This window comes from Tenrec ecaudatus, chromosome 12 (genome assembly GCF_050624435.1).
Source record: "Tenrec ecaudatus isolate mTenEca1 chromosome 12, mTenEca1.hap1, whole genome shotgun sequence".
Taxonomy (NCBI): Eukaryota; Metazoa; Chordata; class Mammalia; order Afrosoricida; family Tenrecidae; genus Tenrec; species Tenrec ecaudatus.
The window spans coordinates 127,903,255-127,930,015 of record NC_134541.1 but is presented as its reverse complement, the minus strand read 5'-3'; the positions used below and the strand labels follow the sequence as shown (position 1 = coordinate 127,930,015).

The window sequence follows — 26,761 nt, the reverse complement described above, 5'->3', positions numbered from 1 at the left end:
TATAGGGTTGTGATGAATCAGTACCCACTCGATGGCAGTGAGTTTGATTGGTTTGCAGGGTTTGGCTGGCACAGTGATTGTTTTCCTTTGCGAGGTTCACACATCTGTGTGTTTTCTAAGAAGTCTTTGTGAAACCCAGGGGGACCCCTGGTGGTGTAGTGGTTACCCATTGGGCTTTCATCCACAAGGTCAGCGGTCTAAAACCACCAGCCGCTCCTTGGGAGAAAGATGGGGCTTTCTCCTCCCGTAAACAGCCTTGGGAACTCACAGGGGCGGCAGTTCTACCCAGTCCTATAGGGTTGCTGAGTCTCCCTCGACTCGGTGGCAGTGCATTTGGCTTTGTTTGTGAAACCCAAGTTCTTTAAAATTCCTGCCTGTGTTTTTCTCAATAAATTTGATAGTTCTCCATCTCTACACTGAGGTCCGTAATATATTTTGGTTAATATTGCATAGGGAGTGAAGAAATATTTGAGGTACACATCTTTTACAGGGCCACCCAACTGTTCCAGCACCCCTAATTGTTAAGACTTCTCCAACTGAATCGCCAGGCACGTCTATAGAAGACCAGTTCACCATGCACGTGCCTGTCTGGTTTTGGATTCTCTAATCTGCTCTTTATAGCATCTCTATGGGACAGAGTAGAACAGCCTCTGTGGATTTCTGAGACTACAAATCTTTATAGAGACAGAAAACCTCCTCTTTTTAGAAAGTCTCATCATCTTTCTACCTTATATTGGCTGGTGGTTTCAAACTGCTGACCTTGCAATTAGCAACCCAATGCATAATCCATGATGCCATCAAGCTCCTATGGGTTGGACCCGAGTCTATGGCAGTGAGTAACCTGCTCTATTGATGGACATGTCTGTCTCTGCATCCGTACCATACTGTTTGATCACACACACAGTTTAACTCACTGTTGAGTCAGTTCTGACCCACAGTGACTCTATAGGACAGGACAGGGTAGAACTGCCCCAGGTGGGTTTCCGAGACTGTAACTTTTTACCGGAGTAGATAAGCCTCGTCTTTCTCTCTTGGAGCAGCAGGTGGTTTTGAGCTGCTGACATTGGGGCTAGCAGCTGAAGGCATAACCATTTTGCCACCAGGGCTGAACAGTAAGTCTTGAGATGAGGCAAGGTAAAGGACTTGAACTCTGTTCTCCTTTTTGAAAGTTGTTTTGGACACGCTAGGCCCTTTGCGTCCCCACAAATATTTGGAAGTCAGCTTGCTCATGTTGTTTTTCCAAAGAGCCAAGGCAAAAGGCCACAGAACTGGTCTCCTCTCCCTACCACACCTACTGTGCTCCCTTCTCGGCTGATTTCAGCCCCGGCCTCCCACATACCAAAAGGAACTCTGGTGTGGAGTGGTTATGCGTCAGGCTGTGATCCACATGGTTGGCAGTTCAAGGCCACGGGCTCTCTGTGGGAGAAAGACTGGGCTTTCTACTCTAGCAAACAGTTACAGTGTCTGCAATCCACAGGGGGTCACCATGAGTCAGCATTGACTGGATGCGTTTGGCTTTTGGTTTTCCCAAATGCAAAGGCTAGAAAACTAGGTGACATGTAACCTCTCCCTCGAGGGACTCAAAGGGGGACACTCCCAGAGGCTCTCACATCAACACACAACTGAAGTGTAACAGAAACAGTCGACTATGCCTGTTCCTCACAGGTAGCCTCAAGAGACTCCCCACTAAAAGATTGTACCAAATCAAAACCACCCACCTCACCACCATCCAGTCAACCCCAGACTGTAACTGTTTGCTGGAATAGATCTTTCTCCGGAGGAGTGGCCGGTGGTTTTGAACTGCTGGCCTTGCAGATTTCAGCCCAGCGTACAAACTCCTCCACCAGGGCTCCTCTGAGACCACATGGCCTTCCTTCAATTCTTTCTCTAAAAAAATTCTGGAACCACTATTGTTTCCCCTTGTCCCTCCATCAATACCTGTTTACAACCTATGTTAACCTATGTTTACAACCTATGTCCGTAGTGACTGACTTTCTCCGCCTGCTGGGAACCAGCAGCCCCTTGGGAAAAAGACAGAGGCTTCTAGTTCCATAAGGGGTTAGCAATTTGGAAAACCAGGGGGTAGGGGGGAGAAGTTTTATCCTGTCCTGTTGGGTTGCTATGAGTTGGAATCCACTCACCGCATTCAGTGTGGTTTGGGGTTATCCTAGAGGTTGCATGCCACTGCTGGGGTCTTCCCACTGGCCCCCCCCCCCCCGTGCATGTGGCCCCAGAACCAGACCCCCCAATGCCAGCCCGACCAAGCAGAGTCTGAGCAAAAGTGTTCAGTGGCTGCTTTACAAGTGTCATCCTTAGTCTCCCAGCTCATTGTGATCCCGAGTCCCTGCTAACACACATCTCTCCCACTGTCCCCGCTCAATGTGAATTTTGAGTCCAGAGTTGCTCATGCATTAAAAAAAAGTCATCAATCGTTTTAGGCGTAAAGGTGCCATTCATTATTCTGAGTTTCAAATATTGGGGCGTGGGTGGGGTTGGAAAAACACAAACCCCCAAAGTGGAATTTCATGGGAAACGTGCAACTCTCTGGAGCGGAAGGCGGCCACTGCCGGTAGGTACCCTGCCGCCGTCGGCGCAGGAAAGGGGTGTGGCCTGTAAAGGTGGCCGAGGCGTGGACATCCAAAAAGTGTTGGCAGGGCTGCTTCCAGCGCTTTCCCCGCGGCCCGCCCGGAGGATGAGCGGTTGGGCCGGGGAGCGCTCCAGCAGACCTCGGCCCGGCGATCGTTCCGGAGGGGATGGGCAGGGACTGCGGAATGAGGGAGTCGCCTGCGAGCTGGGTGCGGGCGCCACCCACGGCGGCCGGGCCTGGCCTGGTGCTGACCTTTACGCCCGAGCCCGGCTCCCGCCGTGGAGCCGATCCATCCCGGGCCCAAAGGAGTAAACAGGCTCTTCCCGAGCGGATTCCCGTGGGGACAGGGGGACAGAACCGCACGGCCCCGCCCGCAGCTCCGCCGGGGCGCCCAGAGCCCCGGGAGGCGGTTTCCCCAGGGAAACTACGCGGGGCTGGGAGAGGCGGCGGGGTGGGGAGCGGGTGGGGGGAGGGGAAGGCACGTCGGGACAGACTCAGGCCACGCCCCCGCCCCGCCCCGCTCCGCCCCATCCCCGCTGAGAACGCCGGGTCCGCGATGATGGACAGGCCGGCGGGCCGCTGACGGCGCGGGCCTCGCGCTCCCGAGGGGCTCCGGGGGGCGGGGGCGGGGGCGGGGAAGCCTTGGGTCGAGGGGGCGGGGCCGAGGGGAAGTAGCAGCGCTCCCAGCCAATGGGAGGCGCCCGCCGTCCCGTTAGCGCCGGATCCCAGTGGGGAGGGCGGGGCGGGCGGCGCCGTGGGGATCCCGGGGCGCTGGAGGGCCGCGGACTCGGCTCCGCGCGGCGACATGGACCGGATGGCCAGCTCCATGAAGCAGGTGCCCAATCCATTGCCCAAGGTGCTGAGCCGGCGCGGGGTCGGCGCGGGGCTGGAGGCGGCGGAGCGGGAGAGCTTCGAACGGACCCAGGTGAGGACCAGAGGCCCCCCCCCCACCGCGCGGCATGGCCGGGACACCCCGAGAGACACTGTGCCCCGGAGGGAACTTTGAATGAAGGAGGGAACTTGCAGACCCAGGAGAGGGCGAGTCCAGGGGGCTGTGAAGGGCCGGCCTTGGACGCTTAGATTTGGGGATCTCAGGAGGTCAGGGTCCCTGGGACATCCCTGGCGCCTGGGGGACAGGACCCGAGGGGCCAGGGGCTTGACTCTTGTAGCCGGGTAGTCCTGTTGCGTGGCTGCGGGGACAGGCTGGGTCACTAGGTGGGGTTTACTAACGGTGGTAGGGGAGTGGGTGGAAGGGTGTCCCTGGGCAGGGGGAGCTCAAGGTGTATGTGTATGTGTGTGTGGGGGTAATTTGCATACCACGTGGAGGTGGAAAGTGCTTGCGCTGGGCTGAGGGTGAAGGGTGGGGCACCTTCTCCTCCACCCCTCTCCTGTCTGCACTTCACCATGGCCCTGATGTTTGAAACCGGTGAGCACCCCATCTCTCCACACCTGGAAAACGCCTGGCGGAAGCTCTCAGAGTTCTGAGAAGAATAAAATCAAAAACAAATCCTTGCCATCCAGCCCATGCTGACTCAGAACAACCTTACTGGACAGGGCAGAACTGCGCCTGTGCGTTCCTGAGGCTGCACCGCTTCACAAGAGTAGAAAGCCTCATCTTTCTCCATCGGGGCTGCTGGTGGTTTCAAACTGCTGACCTTGGCAGCCCAAGACATGTAACTAGCTGAGAAGGAATGTAGGGAATGCCAACTGTGGCCAGGCCTGGAAAATGACTGGGGCCTGGAGGAGGCAGGAATTGGGGCTCCTGACAGATATCCTGCAGCTGGCTGGAACGAGCTGCGGATGGGTTTCAGAGCCCAGATTTGAGGTTTTGTTGTCATCACTCTTGAAAGTGTTCACTGGACGGCTAATAGGCAGCCTGTCCAGAGCCGGGGGTGCCAGAACATCCCGTTGGCATCAACGGAGAGCCACAGCCTGCTTTACCGCAGAGTTTTAATGCTCTCAGCATTGATCCGGCTGACAGGTTTGTGCTGTTCATTTGTGGGTATGATCTATTCTCGGCGGCCACAATGCGTCTTTGAATCCCGCTGCCAAGATCGTGATCTTCACTCTTGCCCTCGGAGCGGAATCTTTCCAGAGCCAGCTGGGCTCTCGCTCCGAGATGCTGCCCTCCTGCCCGGGCTCTGATGGCCCAGGTTCTTCTCCCAAACACTGCAGAACCATGTTAGGGAAAGGGCTTTGGACTCTGCATAGAAAAGAGTAAGAACCTCATTCTCTCTCACTGCCCTCGAGTGGTTGCTGCCTCATAGAGACCCTGCCGGACAGGCTAGAACTGTCCCTGTGGGTTTCCCAGACTAACTCTTTCTGGGAGTAGAATGCCCCGTCTGTCTCTCTGGGAGCTGGCTGGTGGTTTCCAAGCAGACCTTGTGGTTAGCAGCCCCATGTATAAGCACCGCGCCAGCAGGGCTCCTTTTCACCTAATTGGAATGCTTTAGGTGTGGTTGCTTGTGAAGACTGAAGCTGGGTGGGGGCTGGGGAGCTTCATCCTTATGACTAAGACCCCAACGCAGGTGTGTCTGCAGGTGAGAGGCTGCCATTGCCATTTCACTCCCCCCACCCTCCAGTCCACCTGCCTTTGAGGAGTGTTTTCTGGCTCTGTGAACACTCGCTGTTTTCTGTGTGTCTGGCCAGACAGGACTTGGAAGGTGTGAACTGCTTCTACCAGCTGTCTGGTTGCCCTAACCATTGAGGCTCTTGGCCTCAGGAAAGTGGATGTTTCTTCACCTTAAATCAAAGAGAAATAGTTGTCGTTTTGACGGAACGCATCCCTTCTAGAGTCTCAGATAAGTAACAACAGAAGCAACGGAGAACTGTCGGGAAGGCTTGGACCCACTGTAGGGAGACATAGGTTCGTGAAAATACTTCCACCATGATTGAACTCTTTACTGCCTGGCTGGGGAGATCCTGACAAGGACAGCCTGGGTCCGTTCTCTGTGGTTACATTACATTCTGTGGGACAGTTGTAATTGTCCACTTGAACCAGAGAGAGAGAGTGTGTGTGTGTGTCAGAGAGAGAGAGACCGAGACCGTCGTGTTTGGAATAATTCTAAGTCCTTAACTGTTACTACCTTATTTAATTTTAAGGAGCCTTGTGGTCCTGCCCCAGTTAAGCATTGGGCTGCTAACCCCTAGGACGGTGGTTCAAATCCACTAGCTCTGTGGGAGAAAGATGAAGCACTTGCTCCTGTAAAGTTCTGCAGCCTCAGAAGCCCTGCACAGGCTGCTGTGAGTCAGAAATCAACTTGATGGCAGTGCTTTGACTTGGTCTGGACCAGGACCTGCGTGGGCTATGGAAGAGGCCATGGGCACAGAGAAATTAAGTAACTTGCCTGAGGTCACACAGCAGGACATTGTCCCATTCTGCGATCACTGTGTTAGAGGACTGGGCAGAGCGCTGACCTTGCAGACAGGCAGAGATTGTGTTATCCATGGCCCTGCATATATATAGCAATATGCTCTCAGGCAGACTGCCCAACTAACTACACTTCAGGCTTGGTGTTGTTGTTGTTGTCGAATGATGGTAACAATTACCGCATAGGTTTGCTGTGGTGATTAAATCATTCTGGTAAAGCATTTGACTATCTGTGTAGCATGACTTAAGTGTAGTTTCTTATGGCTAAGATTTCAGAAGGAGCTCCCTCCCTTGTGGTGCAGCCAGGTAAGCGTAGGACCGGTTCAAACCCACCTGCCGCTCCTTGGGGAAAAGTCGAGGCCCAGAAGATTTACAGCCTTGGAAACCCTCTGTAGGGTTGCTGGTGGCATTGTGGGTGATGAATTGGGCTGTTAATCTCAGAGTCAGCTGTTCAAAACTACGCGCAACTCCGCATGAGAAAGAGGAGGCTTTGGAAGTTACGGTCTTGGAAGCCCACAGGGGCAGTTCGACCCTGTCCCATAGGGTCCCTATGAGGCTGCGTCAACTCGATGGCAATGGGTGGATAAGTTGGAGTCAATTCGATGGTTGGTTGGTCAGCCTGGATCCAGGTTGGGGACAGACAATGTGAGCCTTCAGACAGCAGAAATACAGGCTGTGATGAACTCTTAGAGGCAGGGACAGAGAGTGATTCGGTCGTTAGTACAATATGTACTGAGACTGTTCATTTGGAGAGTGTGGGTACAATAGAGGCGGGTGGACAGAGAGGAGCAGGTGGAAGCACTCTAGGCCAAAAAGCATTCAAGGTAGTTGTCAGCAAGACCATTGGCCGAGGAGGAGAGGGTTCAAAACTGGCTGCTTCCACCTTAGAAACCCCCCTCCCCAAACACATCTTGTGAACGTCTCCTGGCTGCCTCGGGCTGTGCCATTTCCCAGGGTCAGCTACGAGCTTCAGGAAAAGGAGGTCTGCCTCTTGCCTGAGTCCTCAGGTGCCCGAGGCATGTGGTGAGTGTCACACTGGCTGTGGCAGCGGCTAGAATGTGACTGGGGTTAATACCAGGAGGGAAGACCACCTGCAGGCAGCCTGGTGAGACCCCACCCTGAAGACCCTGCCCTAATGGCCCTACTCGGCCATGGGCCACAGGAAGCATCTAGAATTGTTTGGCCTCTTTCTTCATGGCCCCAGGGTCCCCTCTGGTCCAGCCTGGACCCCCCTCCTAGGCGCAGTCAGAAGTCCTACCATCTTCGTCCATCAAGGGGCCCTGATATCTCTTTGCCTTCCTCCTGGTTAGTACCCATGTCGTCCACCCCTCCGATCTGCCTGGTTCCTCCCTCGTACCATCCTCTTCCGGGGGGGTGGGGGGGTGTCCTCTCTCCTCAGCTGTCCTGTCTCAGTCACCACACTTCACATGCCTGTGTCCCTACTGGGACACACCCAAACGATGACCCTAGGTGTGTCCCTCACCACCGGTGCCCAGCCCATCACAGGAAGGGGCTTTGGGGAGTAAGCACTGGTTCCTGCCTTCACCACCAAGCACTAGTCACCGCTTCGTGCCGGGATGACTTACCCAGAATGCTTTTCGGTTCACGGGAAGGTAGCTAGCAGGGTGCCTTGGTGACACAGAGGTTCAAGTGCTTGACCTGAAACTGAGCCCACCAGCCACACAGGCAGTGATGGGCTTCCATGAAGACTTGCTGGGCTTTAGGAAAGAGCTCAGAGATTGGGATCCAGAGAGGAAGAGGCAGAAACCCAGTTTTTCAAAGCATTGATTGTCCTCATCATGACAGGCAGCCCAGCTCCGCTTCTGTTGCTGAAATGTCCATCACAGCTTTCTAGATGCCCCACCCCCTCTCCTTACCCTTCCTGGTAATCCTAAACCCTGGTCTCTGTGCCTCGTTTGCCTGTGTTAGATGGTTCATGGAAGTGGGCTCCTACTGCAGTGGCCTTTTGGTGGCTGGCTGGCTTCACACAACATAATATGGAAACGCACGTGTTTATCGAGGACCTGCAGGTTGCTACCCCGCACTCCCCCCCACCCCCCAAAAAAATCCACTGCTGCCGAGCTGTTTCTGACTCAGTGCTTCTGTGTATTCTTTCTGGGAGCAGATTGTGGGGCGGCTATTGGTTTTTTTTTTTTTTTTTAAACATTTTATTAGGGGCTCATACAACTCTTATCACAATCCATACATATACATACATCAATTGTATAAAACACATCTGTACATTCTTTGCCCTAATAATTTTCTTTCTTTTTTTTTAATTATTTTTTATTTTTTAACAAATTATTGGGGCTGATACAATTCTTTTCACAGTTCATACATATACATACATCAATTGTATAAAGCACATCTGTACAGTCTTTGCCCTAATCATTTTTTTCTCCTCTTTTCTTCTTTTACATTTTATTAGGGACTCCAACAACTCTTACCACAATCCATACATATACATACATCAATTGTATAAAGCACACCCATACATTCCCTGTCCCAATCATTCTCAAGGCATTTGCTCTTCACTTAAGCCCCTTGCATCAGGTCCTCTTTTTTTTTTCCCCCCCTCCCTCCCTTTTCCCCCCTCCCTCATATGCCCTTGGTAATTTATACCTCGTTATTTTGTCATATCTTGCCCTATTCGGGGTCTCCCTTCCCCCCTTCTCTGCTGTCCCTCTCCCAGGGAAGAGGTCACATGTGGCTCCTTGTAATCAGTTCCCCCTTTCCAACCCACTCACCCTCCACTCTCCCAGCATCGTCCCTCACGCCCTTGGTCCTGGAGGTATCATCCACCCTGGATTCCCTGTATCTCCAACCCTCATATGTACCAGTGCACAGCCTCTGTCCTATCCAGCCCTGCAAGGTAGAATTCGGATCATGGTAGTTGGGGGGAGGAAGCATCCTGGATCTGGGGGAAAGCTGTGTTCTTCATCGATACTACCTCACACCCTAATTAACCCATCTCCTTTCCTAAGCCCCTCTATGAGGGGATCTCCATTGGCCGACACTTGGGCCTTGGGTCTCCACTCTGCACTTCCCCCTTCATTTAATATAATATATATATACGCATACATATATACATATACACATAAATACACATACATACACACACTTATATCTTTTTTTTTTTTGCATGATGCCTTATATCTGGTCCCTTGGGCACCTCGTGATCGCACTGGCCGGTGTGCTTCTTCCATGTGGGCTTATTTGTTTCTGAGCGAGATGGCCGCTTGTTCACCTTCAAGCCTTTAAGACCCCAAACACTATCTCTTTTGATAGCCGGGCACCATCAGCTTTCTTCACCACATTTGCTTGTGGGGCGGCTATTGGAAGTGACCCAGTGATTTTTGTTCAATCCACTACCAAACTCCCCCCCACCCCCCACCCCCCAAACCAACTCATGGCTGTTGAGTCCATTCCAGCTCACAGCGTCCCTAGAGGACAGGGCAGAACTGCCCCGTGGGTTTCTGAGGCGGTCGCTGTATGGGAGCAGGCAGCTTCCTCTCTCTCCTGCAGGGCGGCAGGTCGGGTCATTCGAGGCTGCCGACCTTGCCGTTAGCAGCCCAGCGCTTGAGCCACGACACCCCCAGGGTCCTTGGGGTTAGCAGGAGCATGTCAGCGCTATTTCATCCGTGATCTCATTGAATAATCTGGACTCAGAGAGGCTACATGACGCGCCCGAGGTGACAAAAAAGTCACCAGGCAAGCTGACCAAGGGAACCGGTGTTGAGATAAGCAAGCCTTTTCTTTCCTCCATGCCTGCAGCTGGGCGGGGTTCAGGGGTTCTGCCACCGTGCTTCCTGAGCCTCAGCAGATGTTCAGCCTCCGATTCAACAGCTGGCAAGTGTTTCGATTGTTTTTCAACCCTGGCTACACTTTGGAATCCGCTGGGCAGCTCTTTGACCACGAGTGTTGTTGTCCTGGGTCACGCCCTGCAGGGTTGCTGTTGGGCTGGGTGGTCTAAAGGAAACAAACAAGCAAACAACAGTGGCCCTCATACATATGCATTAAGAAGGAACGGTATGTCCAGAAATGATATCAAGAATGCAGCCCAGCCCAGTCCAACACCAGTCCAGGGGCCTGATGCTAGCCAGAGCCTCCTTCAGGCTCATGTAGCCGATGACCATTGACGCAGCGAGGTGTAGCGGGACTCTGGAGATCACAGGCTGGTGGGTGCAGAGTCTTGTGGATCTAAGGTCGGTGGACACAGGGCAGCTCTGAGACTGGCTCCCAGGGTCAGCAGGCCACGACGCAGAGTTCCAGAAAGGCTGAAGGTGAAGGGCAAAGAGAGACAAGTTCCTGTTTCTCTCTCATAAAAAGGCCACACCCCAGGAGGCATCACCCAGTTACCACCTGATTGACAGGTTGGGCTCCACCCTCCCTTCACACAGGGACCATCAAGTTGACATAAAATCTCACCCCCAAGGAGGCTCCCAATCAAAAGGTTGGCCCTTCGAGTTCACCCAGAGGGACCCAGAAGAAAGGCGATCTACTCTTGAACATGTCGGCCATGTAACCCCCAGGGAGCATAGTTCTGTGACACGCGTGTTGTTGTGAACTCCTATCAGCCAGCCCCCCCCCCCCACACACACACACAACAGAGCGGAACCCTGCCTGGTCCTTTGCTGGCCTCAGAGTCGTTCTTATGTCAGAGCCCTTTGTTGTGGCCACTGTGTCCGTCCACTTCGTTCGTTGAGGGCCTTTCTCTTGGTAGCGGCCCCTCCACTTGGCCAAGGACGATGTCCTTCTCCAGGGACTGGCCTCTCTTGACAACATGTCCAAAGTACATGAGATAAAGTCTTGCCATCCTTGCCGCCAAGGAGCGTTCCGGTCGTACTTCTTCCAAGACAGATTTATTTGTCCTCCTGGCAGTCCATGGTCATGTCCATGCTCTTCGCCCGCTCCACCGTTCAACTGCATCGCCTCTTTAGCACACGTCGCGTGGCCATACATTGGAATGGACTCGATGGCTGTTGGTGGTCATCGGGGGTGGGAGTGGCAGGGTTGGGTGTGGGTGTTGACAGTTTGGGATACAGTCAATCCATGGGGCCCATCTAGTTTATGTGATGCATTGTGGCCTCTGGGCCTATGGCTTTCATTCCATTTGGGAGGGAGTTCACTGCTCTGCTAATGGACAAAAAAGGATTAAGGTGAGGGGAAGTCTCCACCTTAGCAGAAGGTGTGGCCCAAGTCACCGCCCTGGGTTTCCTTGGCGGGAGGGTCTGCTGAGAGACAAGAACCACATGTCCATTGAAGCCTCCCGCTGTGTCTAAGAGCCATCTGGGAAGCAGGTGGAGAAATCCCAGGACCATCGGAAGAAGAGTCATCAATGGAGCACGTTGGAGCCTTTTGAGTGAAGTGGCAGAGGTCAAGACCACAGGCACTAGAGGCTGCGGCACAGAGACCGTGGGGCAGAGCAAAGGAGCCAGGGGAGGCCAGAGGCTGGGGCAATGAGACTGTGAGACAAAACAGAAGACACTAGGAGACTGTGAGGCACAGCAGTGAGCCGGCTTCCTGGTCCACAGAGGCAGAGGCCAAGGGACCATGTGGCTGAGAGGCCGAAGACCAGAAAAAAGACCTGCCTACTGACTGAGCAGAGGTGTGATGTAGCCTTTCTGTTTACTGATCCTGACTTGTGATAAATTGTGAACTTCCCTAAGAGACCCCTTTAATGGCGGGTATTGTCTGTGAGTGGCGGGTATTGTCTGTGAGTGTCTGGGCGTCCATAGCAAAGGGATATTGAACTTAACAGAAAAGCAGAGTGCCTTGGGAGGAACTGGTGGTGTCAGAAGAGGGGAAAGCAGGATGGAGGGTGGAGGGATGTCCGACCTCTGCCTTGTGGCAATGCCACAGTGGGGAAGCCGGAAGAGGCCACATATGGCCGCTCCAAGCCATTTTCTCATAGGTGGTAAATGAACACCAGCTGATTCTAATGCAGCCAGGGTGGCAACCACTGGGCCTGGTCAGCTCCCGCCCCTCCCAGCACCCTGTCGGCCCTGACGTTGCTGAGTCACCCCGGACAACCTAGACGGCACCAGGTCTGTCCCGTGCGCACCAGAAGACTCTCTGTCTTGGAGCTTGCTCTGTGTAAGTGCCAACGCCACCGTGACCACCGCCTTCCCTCTCGGCAGAACCTCCAGCCGCCGGCAGTGTCTCATTCCTCTCCCCTCAGTTTTCTCAGTGGGAAGATGGGGATTTCCATCTACCAGCGTGGCTCTTGGAAAGTCTTGACCACACACAGCCCGTGGCCAGGCCGCGAACTACCGTAATTGTCCATGGTGGGGAAAGCGGCCGGACGTCCAAGGTAGATGGACCACAGAAAGGGACTGGTGACCAGAAAAAGGACAGTTTTGGGCAAAGGAAAAGGCCAGCCTGCTGAGAGATGGGTGGACACAGAACTGCTAAAATAACAACCTCCCCGACCCCCCCACACCCTGCACCTCATCCTCAGCCGTGAGGATGTGGCAGACTTGCCCCTTGTCATCAGTTGTACCCCGTGAAAGACCAGATTCGGGGGCCACTAACAAGCGCAGAGCCCTCAAAAAGGCCCTGCCACTGCGTGGACTGACTCCCATAGGACAGGGTCGAACTGCACCTGTGGTTTCAAGACTTAACTCTTTAACAGGAGTAGGAAGCCTCCCCTTTCTCTCTTGAAGCGACTGGTAGTTTCGAACTGCTGACCGGCTGGTAGCAACCCAGTGGTAACCACCGCAAACCTACGGACCTCCTAGGAGCTCTTCGTTTTCTCCTGGAAAGGCGAGGAAGAGGTGGGCTGCGTGCCGCTCCTTTGAGATAAGTAGCCCTTTCTAATGAAGTAAAATAAAATGGGGAAATGGGTCCGTTTCCGCTTGTCCCCACGTTTCCAGTTTACCGCCGGCTGCGTGCGCTCAGCCCACTGCTCTCTCCCTGTCCACTGCCTCCAGCCTCACCTCTGTCTGTGGCACCCTTATCTCCCTTCTGACCCCCTACACCCCCACCTGTCACTTTCCACTAGACACTGGCATCAGGGTAAACCACACCCCCGACCGCACCTGGGGTCTCCCCAGCCTCTGAATGCCCCCTGCTTGGACACTGGGCCTGCAAGGCTGGCGGTTCCAGCCCATTCCCTGCCCCACGGCTGTGGGCTCCCGCTACGACGTGCACTCTTAGCAACCTTACGCAGCCATTCCACTTGGCGGCACAGTGGTTAAGCACTAGGTCAGTGGTTCAAACCCAGCAGTGGGAGAGAGCTGTGGCGGCCCTCCTCCAGGAGGATGATGGTGTTGGAAACGCTACAAGGCTGGTTTGCTCTGCCCTGGAGGCTCCCTATGAGTCAAAAGGGACTCAATCGCCAACAGTGAGTCTGGGAATGAGTTCTGAGTGTCCTCCCAGCTCTTAGCGGTTGTAGCTTCTGAACCTCTCATTGGCGACATTCACACTATCACAGGCAAGCGTTTCGGCTGGACTTTCAACCCCCTCTTGGCAGGAGGTTCCAGCTGCCTTGGGATGTGGGATGGAGACCAGGTACCAGGAACGTGGGGCTCCCAAAAAACTAGCATTCCATCTTCGAAAAGGATGGAGCGGGCCCCTGAGGCCAGCCCTGTAGCCTCACAGGCCACTGGGTGGGGTCCTCGAAGGGCAGGGCCTCAGGGATCCTGGTGAGGATTGCTTCCGGTCTCTCCCATCTGTCGGGCCCCCCCCCTTCACCCCACCCCATCAACTTCAGGACAAAGTGTGCAGCCGACCTGGGTGTGGTGGGCGGAGTAGCCTGGCACTGTGGGGCAGCAGGCTGGTGGCCAGTTCCTGCCCTGCAGCAAGGCGCATTGGTGGCCTGGAGAGATGCCCATCTCGGGGAGGGAACTTGCCAGCCTCACCTCCCTAGCGGGTGGAGGCTGCTTCCTGTTTTCCTGCCCGGACAGGCAGGGAGGAGCCCTGGTCCAAGCTTTGGGTCAGAGAGCCTGACCCTGTGAGGAAAGGGGGGGTGGCTCCTGAGGCTGAGAAGACATCCTGTGGGGTAGTGTTTGCCTGGGGGTGAATTTTTGCTGCTGCTGTACCCCTGCTGAGACACAGCACAGGAAACCGCGCCGGGCCGGGCTGCTCTGGAGGCCAGCGTGGCCCCCTGCTTCTGATTTAACCACAGGGAACCCCGTTTGTTGTGAGGCAGTGGCGGTTCCCCGTGGAATTTTTGAGACCCAGGTTCCGTTCACTGCCCCAGCAGTGAAGTGACTTGTTTTAAGGGCTTCCAGGAACTGTCAGTGCCAAGGCTTGAGTTGGTTACTTAGGAAGGGTACAAAGACCTGTCCCCTCCCCCCAGCCCCTCCACTGAATCTTTTCCCGTCAGTTTCTCTGGACATTCAAACTTCAGCTGTTGACCGGAAGTTTGAATGAGTGTGTCCACTTAGAGGTGCCTAGGAAGAAAGGCCTGGTGATCGATTGGCTGCTGAAATATCAGCCACTTGAAAATCTCATGGAAACTGGTGTCTGTTCTGCTATGGGTGTTCTCAGGAACAAGAACAAAAATAAGGTTTTAGAAAAGATAGCAAGCCCTGTGGAGTTCTTCTCAGACACTCATACAGTTGCCACAAGTCGGAACCGACTGGACAGCTGATTGAGCATGAGTGTGGTTCTTTCAGGAGCCTTGGTGGCAGAGTGGTTACAGGTTGGGCTGCGATCTGCAAGGTCAACAGTTTGAAACCACCAGCCAGTCCTTGGGAGAAAGATGAGGCTTTCTACTCCCATAAAGAGTTACAGTCTCGGAATCTCACAGGGACAGTTCTACCCTGTCCTCTAGAATCCCGATGTGTCAGTATTGACTTGATGGCAGTGAGCTTGGTTTTGGTTTGGTGGCTCTTTGCGATCTGCCAGAGATGGCATTCTGGCTGCTTGGTCTCTAGGACCAGCCCAAGGTGACAGGCGGGCCTAGGTTTGGAGGTTGTCGTATGTGAGTTCTTCTATCTTACTTGCCTGGCATGTGGACTTTCTCCCCAAAATGGGCCAAAAGCAATTGCCTTATCCGGTTTGCTCGACCATTTAGCTTGTCTTAACCAATGCTGTGGACTTCCTTCTCCCTCTCCGGACTCCTTCAGAAAGAGGCCCATGCTCTAGTCTAGGTGGTCTCTTCTCTGAACAAGCTCCGGGGAAGTTCCCCTGGGATTAGGGGTCAGGCCTGGGCTCCTGCCCTCTGAGCTTGGTACCTGGTAGGTATTCTGAACATAGACACTGAATACTTTATCATCTCCAGCACCACAGGCTCCCGGCGCAGTGCTTGGCCCCGAGAGACGCGTGATTGTAGAATGGCATAGAGACCCTTTGAGGAAAGGCCTGAGTGAACATCAGCCATTGCCGGCCTCCATTCCCAACTAGGAACCCTGGTGAACTAATCCTGAGTCTGGAAGCCAATGAATCAGCACAGCTGGAGCTACCAGAACCCCCTGAAGAGACCGGCTCTCTAATGTGGGTAGTTCTCAGGGGTTTCCCATGGAGTCTCAACTCCCTGACTCATGCTTGGACATGGCCTAGGAATATGGAGATCCCTGGAGATCCTGCAGCATGGGAATTACGAATATGGCTCGTCTAGCCGTAGTCTTTTGGAGAAAGGTGAATCCGTGTACTTCCCTGAAGAGTTATGGTCTGGAAAATCCACATGGGCATTTATTTCTTCCCTGCCCTGAAGGATCACAATCAGTCAGAATTGACTCAATGGCAGTGGCTTTGTGTGTGTGTCTGTGTTTCTGAGCCAGGAGGAGCCCTAGGGGCATAGTGATTGTGTGTTGGGCTGTGATCCACAGGGTCAGCAGTTCGAAACCACCAGCTACCACTAGGGAGTAAGAAGGGGCTTTCTACTCCCGTAAACAGTTCCAGTCTTGGAATCTTACAGGGGCAGTTCTTCCCTGTCCTATAGGGCCGCCGTGAATTGGCATTGACTCGATGTGTTTGTTTTGTGGCCCACCAAGGGGAATGGGCAATCTGCTAATAATGTACATTGTGAGGGTGAGTGAGACCATGTAGATAAGATGGATGGAAGCCTTACCAAGAGATTGGTCAGTTTTGCCATCCCACTAGATTCAACATGCGCCATCCCAGAGGTGGGAAGGGGGGGTCTCAGTACAATGGAGAAAGAAGAGCCAGGAGTGAGGGGTGTTCTCACAGAACCTCCTAGATGCAGGAGCAGAGCTGCGGCCCCAGAGATGGCGAGAGATGGCCAGCAAAGGCCACAGAGAAGTGGTGGCAACAGAGGTAGCAGAGCCAAGGGACTGACGTGACAGCGGTGGGCGTTCAGGCCCTTCAACCAAGAAGTCTTTGGGCAGGGCACTTGCTGGCTGGCAGTAGTGTGCCTGTGGGCACTTAGCGAGGAAGTTAGGGTTACTGGCCCGTGGCGCTAGGGCCGTGTGCATTTGGGTCGCGGCTCCCTGGTGAAATTGAGCACTTTGGGGGCATTTGTTGGCAAAGCTAAAAGACCTTTGTAACTCATGCCTGAGCTGAGCAGAGACCGAGGGACTGAGAGGCTGAGGGCCCGAGTATGTTTGTGGTCAGCGCTGCAGAGAGGCTGTCCTGATTGAAGAACTGTATCTAGCGCATTACTGGTCTGGAACTGTGAATTTAAAAAAAAATCATTTTATTGGGGGCTCGTACAACTCTTACCACATCCATCCATCCATCCATCCATCCATTGTGTCAAGCACATTTGTACGTATGTTGCCATCATCATTCTCAAAACACCTTGAGCCCTTGGTATCAGCTCCTCATTTTTCCCCCTCCTCCCTGAACCCTTGATAATTTGTAAATTCTTATATTATTTTGTCAAATTGTGACATTTTTTCTTCCTTAGTAAACCCTATGTCTTGGGCGCTAGAAAAACAAAACTAGTGAAGTTTGTAGATGGATGGAGCCCTGGTGGTATAGTGGGCAGGAGCTGGATTGCGATTCATATGGTCAGCTGTGTGAAGCCACCAGCAGCTGTGCAGGAGAAAGACTGGGCCTTTTAACGCCTGTGAACAGTTACAGTCTTGGAAATCTGGCGGGGGTGGGGGGGAGGTGCTATGAGTGGGCATTGACTCAACGGCAGCAGCGAGTTTGGTTTGGTCATCTTTGCGCGCCCTCATTAGGAGGGCTACGTGTGTTGCAGAAATATTTCTGTGATTGATCAGAGGGTGCTGCCCAGACCTCTAGATTCCAAAATTAAAAAAACACCTTCCTTCAAGAATTTGAAACAAGGGAGCATGCCCCTGCAATACCTACTCTCTTTCTGTTGCAGGACTTGAATGAGATATTGTGTATATAACGTATGTAAAAGCTATCATGTATATAAAGGTAGATACATAGATACTTTTACAGACACAGCATCTACTTTCACACCCCAGGCAAAGAGGAGAAACTCTTATAAGTATTCAGTGTGATCCATAGTAATCACTACACATAGGACCGGGAACTATGAGAGATATCAACCACCTAAACCAGGCCCCTCTGTTCAGTCACAGTCAGGATGAATTCATGTCAACAAGAAAAAATTGTCACGAGCAGCTTGGTGTGTGTCATACTGAGTTCAAATCCCACCTCTACCACTTAGCACCTCTTTGACCTTGGCTTTCAGTGGGTGCTTCCATGGCTGTCTCGCAGGATTGCCCGAGAATATAGACACTCAAGAAGACAGCGTATGAAAGTGCTTGTCCTGAGACAGACCCCGTCACCTCTGTGGTTTTCTTGGTCAGCAGTTCAAACCCACCAGCCACACTGCAGGAAAAAGATGAGGCTTTCTGTTCCCATAAAGATTTACAGCCTCAGGAGCCCAATGGGGGCCTTTCTGCTCTGCTCTGTGGAGTCACTTGAAGTCTGAATTGACGCGATGGCAGTGGAGTCAGATTTTTGAATTATCGCTCTAGGAGCCCTGGTGGGTATGCTTTGGGCTGCTAACCACAGGTCCACCCTTCAAGTCCATCAGCCAGTCCGAGGGAGGAAGAGGAGGCTGTCTGTTCCCATAGAGTTACTGTCTTGGAAATCCAGAGGAGCACTTCTAAGTCCCACTCTGCACGGCAGGGTTGTGGTGAGTCGGAACGGACTCAAGGGCAGTGCCCTGGGGTTTGGAAGAAGACCTGTCCACTTGATGCGAGGTAAGCCACTGAGGAAGAATAGCAGTGGGAAATCCGAACTCACCCTGTAGAATCCAGGCGGTCTGGGGTCGGTTCTGACTGACGGGCAGCCCTGCGCGTGACAGTCTGGACCTGTCGCTAGAGGCTTTCCAACGACTGGCTGGTTGAGCGGTCGAATCATCATTGATGAAACGGTGCCAAGCTACATTTCTTAGCCCCGATGAGTTTTTCTATGGCTAGGCAAGACGTTAGCGAAGCTGAGAGGAAGCCGGGTGACGAATGTATGGGAATCCGGCACTATTTCTGCAACTGTGCTCCGAGTCTAAAATTAACTCAAAACAAAACGTTTTGGAAAAGCATGAGCCGTTGCTTGGCAAAGCCTGAGTCAGAGTTCCGTCCGTGTGGGCTCTCTGTCTCCCACGGGGCCCTTCATCCCCGGAGACACTCAGCCTCACTGCCATCGCCTCGTAGCAGAGAGCAGAATGGCCCCTGTGTGTCCAGGACTTTACATCTTCTTGGGAATAGCAGGCCTCATCTTTGTCCCGAGGAGTGGCTGGTGGATTTGAACCGCTCACCTGTCAGCCAACACTGCGCCACCAGGGGTCCTTGCGGGGGTCCCCAGCATTTCAGCTAGATAGTGGGGAGGTGGGGAGAGTGGAAAGAGGAGGTTGAGGTGAGGTTCCTAACAAAAGGGGTGTTTGTTTTACGTCATCCTGAAGAGCGGCTTGTCGTGGGGCAAGTCCCCAAACAAACAAAACCAAACTCACAGCCACCCGACAGGACAGAACAGAACTGCCCGCTGTGGGTTTCCAAAGCTGTCGCTTCTTTATAGGAGCAAAAAGCCTCATGTTTCTCCCATGGAGCGGCCGGTGGGTTCGAACCGCTGGTCTTGTGGTTAGCGGCCCCAAGACATAACCCGTCAGCGACACCACCAGGGCCCCTTGGGAGGTAACTATCTGCTTCGGTGAAAACCCCCGTGGGGCAGTTCCACTCTGTCACATTGGCTAGCTACAATCAGAATGAACTTGATGGCAACATTGTTTCACTCTTTGCTGGGGGAGGACTGGTGCCCTCAAGCCCGGGGTTGAACTTCACCAGATTCAGGGCCTAGGCTTTCTCCTGGCCCGTCATCTAGCTGCTGAGAACGGTTTGCCACAGGAAGTCAGGCTCGTTTTGAGGACCAAGTAGTCACTAAATATAACCTCCCGGTGAAGATATTTAAAGAGCGCTGCTGCTGATGTTATGTCTGGACAGGGAAGGGGAAGAAAAGAGCTTTTATTTTCTGGGAAGAAGCGCAGCGTCGCGCCAGGTTTTCCGAGGGGGTGCAGCGCAGGGGTGGGGATGCGGGGGCCGTGTCCAGGTGGCCTCCTGGGACTCCCACCAATGTGGGCCGTGCCCTTGAGGTTCACTGTTGCCGGGCAGCCAGTTCTGGCTGATGCCTTCCCGTCACTGTTGGAAAACACCTCGTGCCCCTCAGAGGGACTTCTGACAAGTGTGGCTTCCCTGCCACACCCAGGAGAGCGAGTTGTGTGAGTGTCGCACTGGCCGGGGGTGGCCTGGCCTGGGATTCAAGAATTCACCCAGCCTGTCTGCCTTGGGATCCGGGGTCAACTCAAGAGTCTCTCTCTCTCTCGCTCTCTCTCTCTCAGCATCCCCACATCTCCCAGGCGGATGAGCAATAGGTGGCAGAGGTAGAAGCCAGAGAGGGCGGGGGCCCTGGCATGGTTCCTGGTGAAGGGAGCCGCAGACGCAGAGGCAGAAGAGGCTCCGGGCATCAGAGAGTAGTCCTGATGAGGTTTCGTGTTCACGCAAGAAGCCATGGCCACCTCAGGGCCTCACTGGGGGCGGGCAGTCTCCCATCCGCCTTCTGCACTGGACCCGATGTGGGTCGACGAGGTGGCCAGGCTGGTGTCAAGAGTGCACACAGCAGGACAACGCGGTTTGGGATTCCCCGCAGCCCCCGTCTAGGACGTAAAGGGACAGTTCTAGGCATTTCGAACTTGCTGTGGGCCCCGACTTCATGGGTGGCATCTCTCTTTAGAAAAGAAAGGTTAAAGGTAACTCTAAGAAGCTCTGCTAAATCCGTGTTCTTAAGTCTTTTTCGATCTGAGGATGTCACACGGCGCCCTGTTAGAAGCAGGCTTTGATGGGTCCTTTTTCTGAGAGCACTTCACAGATGTGACGAATCGTTAACACCGCCTGGAAAAGTCCACAGCCTTGCTGCTGTCATACTTTGCAAAAGAGCCGCTCCCGAGAGGGTGCCCCAGCTTAAAGTCGGGAGATGAGTCACCCACCCCCGGAAAACTTCGGAGCCCACAGTCATAAACTCTTGCCAGCTCTTTGGTGTGGAATGTCCTGTAACAAGTGGGTATGTCCCCATCATGCTCACAGCATTTTAGTGGTGATTTGGAAATTCTGGACCCTCCTTAGCAGGATCAGAGGACACTCAACTTTACTCCCCGGAAAGAGATATTTAAGGCCTGAGCCCTGGTGCCCGTGAATGTGACCTTATTTGGAAATAGGCCCTTGACTGTGACCCGTCACTGAAGATGAGTTCCCACTGGATTCGTTGGTATCGATGGGTGCTGTCCGGCCGATTCCCGGCTCATAGCGATCCCGTGTGACAGAGCCACGCTGCCCAATTAGGTTTTCCGGTTGGTGGGTTGGAATTGTCGACCGTCAGTGATTGAAAGAATGATGTTATTAAAGGAGAGGGAGGGAGAGGTTTGGAAACCCGGGGGAGGATGCCCTGGGATGGTGGAGGCAGGAATTTGAGTACCTTGTCTACGAGTCAAGAAACGTTTGCCTAGGATTGCCCTCGGTCGCCCAAAGCTGGTAGGGAAGAGGCCCCTCAGAACCTCCGCTAGGGACCAGCCTTGCCAGACCTGGGGGAGAAGAGTCTTCTGTTCTTGTCAGACCCCCCCACTTTGTGGCACTCCGTGATAGCCGCCGCAGCCAACGGCGGCGAGGACCGTGCCACAGACCACGTGCGGTGCTGTTTGGGAGGCAGAAGCTCACCTACGTGGCTTTGATCTTTGGACGGGACTCCTTCCATGCGTCGTCACCCGAGTCGACCGTCCTCCTGTGAGCAGTGTAAGCAGAACTGTGGACACAGCGGGGCCATCAGAGGAAACGTTTGCTCCGAGTTGGTGGCCTGGCCCCACGCTCCTGCCGCCTGCGCTGCTGAGCTACAGGGGAGCAGAGGGTGAGGGCCCTGCTGCCTTCTCGCGGCACCCCTGCCTCTTTTTCTGCAGCCCGCAGAGCCATTTATTTCATTGTTCTTCAGGCACCTTGTTATAACGCGCCTCTTCTCTTTCGTAGCTCATGAGATGCTTTCGATGTGGTGGCGCACTGTGCGCGATAGAGAGTTTTGTGTATGTGTTCCTGGCTTGTTTTTGCTTTGGCTCTACTCCTGGGAGGTTCCCCAGCCCTGTCGCCTTGCCTGTTGCCTCTGGTGTTTCTTCTTCATCCTTCCGTCTGTGGCACGGATGTTTCATTCCGCGACGTCGCCTCCAAGTGCCCTGCTTTCCCTTCTGTGCTTTGTGCTGGGTGATTTCCTCCAACTCGTCTTTCCTAGTCACCGGCGCTCTCTTCAGCTGTTCCTAAAACCGTTCTTCGGGTTCTAGTGTTTCTAACTTGGCTCTTTTTGAAACCCATCTTTTCCCTTCCCACCGTGTCTCATTCTTGCTTTACAGGGAACACGCTGTCTTCATCTCTGTGAACACATGGACATATTGGACCTGCTTATTTTCAAGCCCTTTTCCGGACTGTCGGTCCTGGGGTACGATGTCCCTCTTGATCGAACCCGCTGCTGGCACAGCATCTGTCTTCTGGCGATGTTTGTCTGCGAGGCCATTTTTGGTGGAGGTTTGGTTCTGTGGAATACGAAAGGGTTTCAACCATTTTGTGGGAAGATTCCGTCATCTTTTCATTTCCCGTTTCCACGTAGTTAAGCCTCATCCTACGACAGGCTCCCAGGCTGTGTTATGGAGGTGTTCATTTGGACACACTGCTGCCTGCCTCTGCCAGGCCACCCAGATGCGCTGAACTCAGGTCCATTTCCACTTCGTTTCCTGTGACACACACAAATTCTAACTCTCTCTCTCTCACACACAAACACACATACACACACGCACTGCCATCGAGTCAAGTCTGACTTATAGCAGCCTGGTAGGGCAGGGTGGATCTCCCCTGTGGGTTTCTAAGACTGTGATTCTGTACAGGAATAGAAAGCCTCCTCTTTTCCCCACAGAGAGGCTGGTGGTTTTGAACTGCTAACCTTGAAGTTATCAGCCCAGTGTGTAACCATCAGGGCTCCCTGGGCTGCCCCACGGTAAGACTTTCATAGTGCGTGGGCAGTGGGGAAGCTTTGCACGCTCGTACTTTTTGGGAGAGTGAAATGTGAATATTCTCAGAGCCTTGGAGAAGCTAAATTCTTGCGTAGGGGTCAACCGTGCCCTTCCCTGCCATGCTCAGAGTCTCTGGTTTCCCTCTAGTCTCTTCACCAAAGGCCTGGGTGGGAGTGGCACCTTTGGCAGGCGCTCTGTTTCACATCATTGGGGTACAGTGTGTTAGTCGGGGTTGACTAGAGAAAGAAATCTAGGTCTGTGTTAGTCTGGGTAGAGTAGAGAAACAAATCCATGGACACACATATGTATATAAGAAGAGATTTATATTCAAGAGCAGTTGAACATTGAGAAAACATCCCTGCCCAGTCCAGATCAAGTCCATGTGTCCGATATTAGTGCATATTTCCAGTAGCAATCTATAAAATTCTCTTCAGATTCATGTAACACATGCAGGGACACCGAATGCAGAAGTTCACAGGCCAGTGGGTGGAAAGTCTTTGGATCCAGTGTCATTGGAAACATCTCGGCGCTGGCAGGGGTCTCTCTGTGGCTTATCTCTGTGGGGCTTCTGAGGTCTGGTTGCCTCCATTTGGCTTGTCTTCTGCAATGTGTCCCTGGGAGCAGCAGAGAGACAGAACCTTCCTCCAAGCAGGAAGTTCCAGATTTCCCAGAATTCTCAGGAGAAGGCCATGCCCACACAGATGTCTCATTGGCTATCTCCAGATTGACAGCCTAGACTCCACCCCATACTCTTAATCCTTAAATTGACACCAGATTAGGTGACTACCACAGGGTCTATGCTCATTTGTGTGTAAGAGAGAGTTTTGTACCAAAGAGCAATTGTACATTAAGAAAGCATCCCAGCTCAGTTCAGTCCAAGTTCATAAATCCGATATTAGTCCATATGTCCAGTACCAGGCTATGAATTCCTCTTCAGACTCACGCAACCCATGCACTTATGCCGAGTGCAGGAAGATCACAGGCCAGTGGCTGGAGAGTCTTGTGGGTCCAGTGGCAGTAGAAGCATGTCAGTGCTGGCGTGGGTCTCCACGTGGTTCCTCCAGCTCCAGAGCTCTGGAGAAGCTCCATGTGTCTTGTCAGCAGGAGTGTCTCTTGGGGAGCCCCGCAGAGGGGGCGTGGCCTCCAGCGAGCTATTCATCTCTGTTGAGCCTCCAAATGAGGTCATCAAGCTGCGACCCGACTGACAGGCTAAACCCCACCCCTTCCTCTTAATAATCTCAAAATCACAACAGATTGTAACTACCACATACAGTCAGTGATGTCAACACCAGTCCCTTTACAGCAGATATCTGGCTGGTCTACTGTGCGGCTTAGACTTCATTGGCTGCAATGACTTTCTGGTACCAGGAGGTACTTTCAAACTCACGTCCATATTAGTGATTGTGTGTGTGTGTGTGTGTGTGTGTGTGTGTGTGTTCTCTCTCCTATTGGGTTATGGTAGTTACATAATTTCATGTCAACTTGAAGATTAATACAAGTGTAGGGGTGGAGTCTAGCTTGTCAGTCAGGACACAAGCCTGATGGTGACTCCGTGTGGGTATGGTCTTCTCATAAGAGGGACCCTGGGAACCACCCCATCTCTCTCTGCCTCCACCTTCCTGCTTGCTGGTTCTGATGGCGGCCAGAGTCCTGGAGATACATCCACTGCCATTGGATCCACAAGACTGTGCACCCACTAGCCTGTGATCTTCCTGCGTTCTGCATCATTGCATGTGGCTGCATGAGTCTAAAGGGGGACTTATGGACAGTATTGGACTTAGGGACTAGGGTTGGACCGGGTTGGGATGTTTTCTTGATACATAATTACTTCTTGATATAAAGCTCTCTCTTACACATATATGAGTGTCCCTGGCTTTGTTTCTGTAATCATGCTGGCCTAGCACACCTGTCTGTGTGTTCATCCGGGCTGCCATCTGCACCAGACATCACAGCTCCCCGAGAGATCCTTAAACCGCCCAAGTCAGATGATTTTTCCCATCGCCGAGAATCTCCTCATGCCTCGTACTTGCTTAAAATAAAGCATCCCTTCCTTCAGTGGAGGAAAAGCCTACAAGTTGCCCCTGACGCCCTTGCCAAGCACTTCTTGCTTACTGTGCCTTACTGGCCTGTCTGCCACGCTTAGAACCTTCACCTCTGGCTGGTCCCTCTCCCTGCAGAGCCTTGCTTCCAGCTCCCGGTGTGGCTGACTCCTCCCTGCCCTCCACTCTCAGCCAAACGGCACCTCTTTAGGAGGGTCCCTCCAAATCCCCACATAAGTCGCCCCCACACTCTCTAGGTTGTTGGTTCCTGATATCTCGTGTGCCACCATATTACTGGGGGGATGATCTCGATGGTGTGTCCCAGGGCCTCACGTACCTTCTCCCTCCTCCCCATTTCAGAAAGTGGGTTCCATGCGTGTGGGATGAACCCATCTTCTTTACGGCTTCCTCCTCGGCCTCCATCAAAGGTCACCCCTACCTCCACCCCCCAAGCGTCTCCTTTGTAGACGATCATCCGGATCCCTGCCAGCTCTCCTCAGGTTCCCACCCAGAATCTCTCAGTCAAAGACACTGGATCCAAGGGTCTAAAGACCCACGGTCAAGTTCTGTGTGATCTTGGCCATGTCCTTGCACTTCCCCACGAGTCTCCATGTCCTCATCTCAGACGCAGGGAGTAGGCCTCTGTGGTGGGGGCTGTGAGAATGGAGGTGGGATGTTCTCGGAGCCTTGGGGCAGTTACAGCCATCAGTCCTAGCTGGAGGTCAGAGTGTTCCAGAAGGTGCTGCTCGGTGAAGGGCGACAGGGGCGCTTCCTGGCATGGTCACTACACCCCACGAGCGCCTTCTACCGAAGCCCCTTCTGGTTGGTGCCCCTCATGTCTCGTCTTGGTCTCTGCCGGGGCTGAGGTGACCTGTTGGCTGGTCCGTTGTCATGGGAATGCCGGGCACTACGTTAAGTAGGAAGTATGAAGAACAATCTGACTTCCACGAGTGTCTATCTCACCCCTTGGGTGTGGGGACCCTGTGATCTTCAGTAGCCTGCCCCCCCCAAAAAAAAGTTGGCCAGGATTCTGGATCGGGGGTCAGCCCAGGAGCCATCTGTGGCTCTTTGGGGACACGCACAGGCTCCGAAGTCAAAAGGGAGAGGAACATAAAATGATCATCATGTTATGCCGAGGGTATTACACTAGGAACAGTGGTTTCGGTTGTTTGGAGAAACCCACTTGCAGCCCTCCAATCGCCTCTCAGTTGCTGTGAGGGACAGGATTGGCTCCTCCATCCCCAAAGCCCCCCAACCCCGGGGCCAGTCCAGTGACCCCACCAAGCAGGAGACCTGTCCTCTGACCACGTTCAACAGATATGGTCTCCCAAGCTCCTGAAACGCCAGGTGCCAGACAACGGAGGCACCTGACCCGATCGCTCCTCAGCCTGGGGAGGCTCAGACGGGCCGGCAAGGTGTGGCCGTGTCATAGAGCGAGTTAACCTGGCGATAGGAGCCCGGGATAGCAGGATCACCGTCGCAGGTGGCTTATCCCAGAACTCGGCACCGCCCCGGGACTGGCTGGGGTTTTACACCCGACAGCCGTAGGGGAGAGGGGGTCATTTCTGGCAGCCTGCAGGAGCCCGAGTCGAGCTTCTTGGGCAGGTGGGTTGGCTGACCGGCTATGAGGACAGGCAGGGGTAGAGGGAGAGAGTGTACCAAAACAGTACATCGTCTCCAGCCGAGGTCATAGCCTGGCGTCCCTGAGGCTGGATTCTTCTGTGGGCTTGTTTGGTTTGGCCCAGGCTATGTCTTTGAGAAATCAGAACGGAAGGGCTTTATATAGGAGTCACACTGTGCCCCGTTTGCTTTCCTCATCGCTCGGACCAGCCTGGACACCCGCACCCCCACCCCTTCCCACCCCCCGCGGCACCGCCTGGAAGCCCCGGAGAATCCATTGAAACAAGTCTCAGCATCAATAAGCCAGTTCCCAATGGGACATTCCAGGACTGGGCGGGAGGCAGGGGTATAAAAATCAGCAGTGGATTTTCCTACTTATGCACGAGCTGCAGGAAAATAGAACTGAAGACAGATCCTATTCACTAAAGCTGTAAGAGTCTAAAGCAGCGGTTCTCAACCTGTGGGTCATGACCCCTTAGGGGGTCCAATGGCTTTTCACAGGGGTTTCCCGATTCATCACAGTAGCAAAATGACAGCAATGAAGTAGCAATGAAAATAATTTTGGGGTTTGGGGGATCGCCACCACACGAGGAACGGTGCGAAAGGGTCGCAGCGTGAGGCGGGTGGAGAATCATAGGTATAAAGTGTCTTTATGAGAAGGACAGTGCTGATCTTAGCTCACGATATATTTACTGAGTGCTGACTATTTTCTTTGAAATTGA

General features: G+C 53.5%; 1 protein-coding gene across 4 annotated transcripts in view; it reads left to right on the top strand.

The window, feature by feature from the left end:
* Positions 1–3,325: 3,325 nt before the first annotated feature.
* Positions 3,326–26,761, top strand: part of HIP1 (huntingtin interacting protein 1) — a 135,592-nt gene continuing 112,156 nt past the window's right edge. For all 4 annotated transcript variants that reach the window (XM_075564877.1, XM_075564876.1, XM_075564875.1 and 1 more), the window contains exon 1: positions 3,326–3,512. In XM_075564877.1, the coding sequence (XP_075420992.1) occupies positions 3,393–3,512 (120 nt within the window). In that variant the 5' untranslated portion in view covers positions 3,326–3,392. The remainder of the gene's footprint in view (positions 3,513–26,761) is intronic.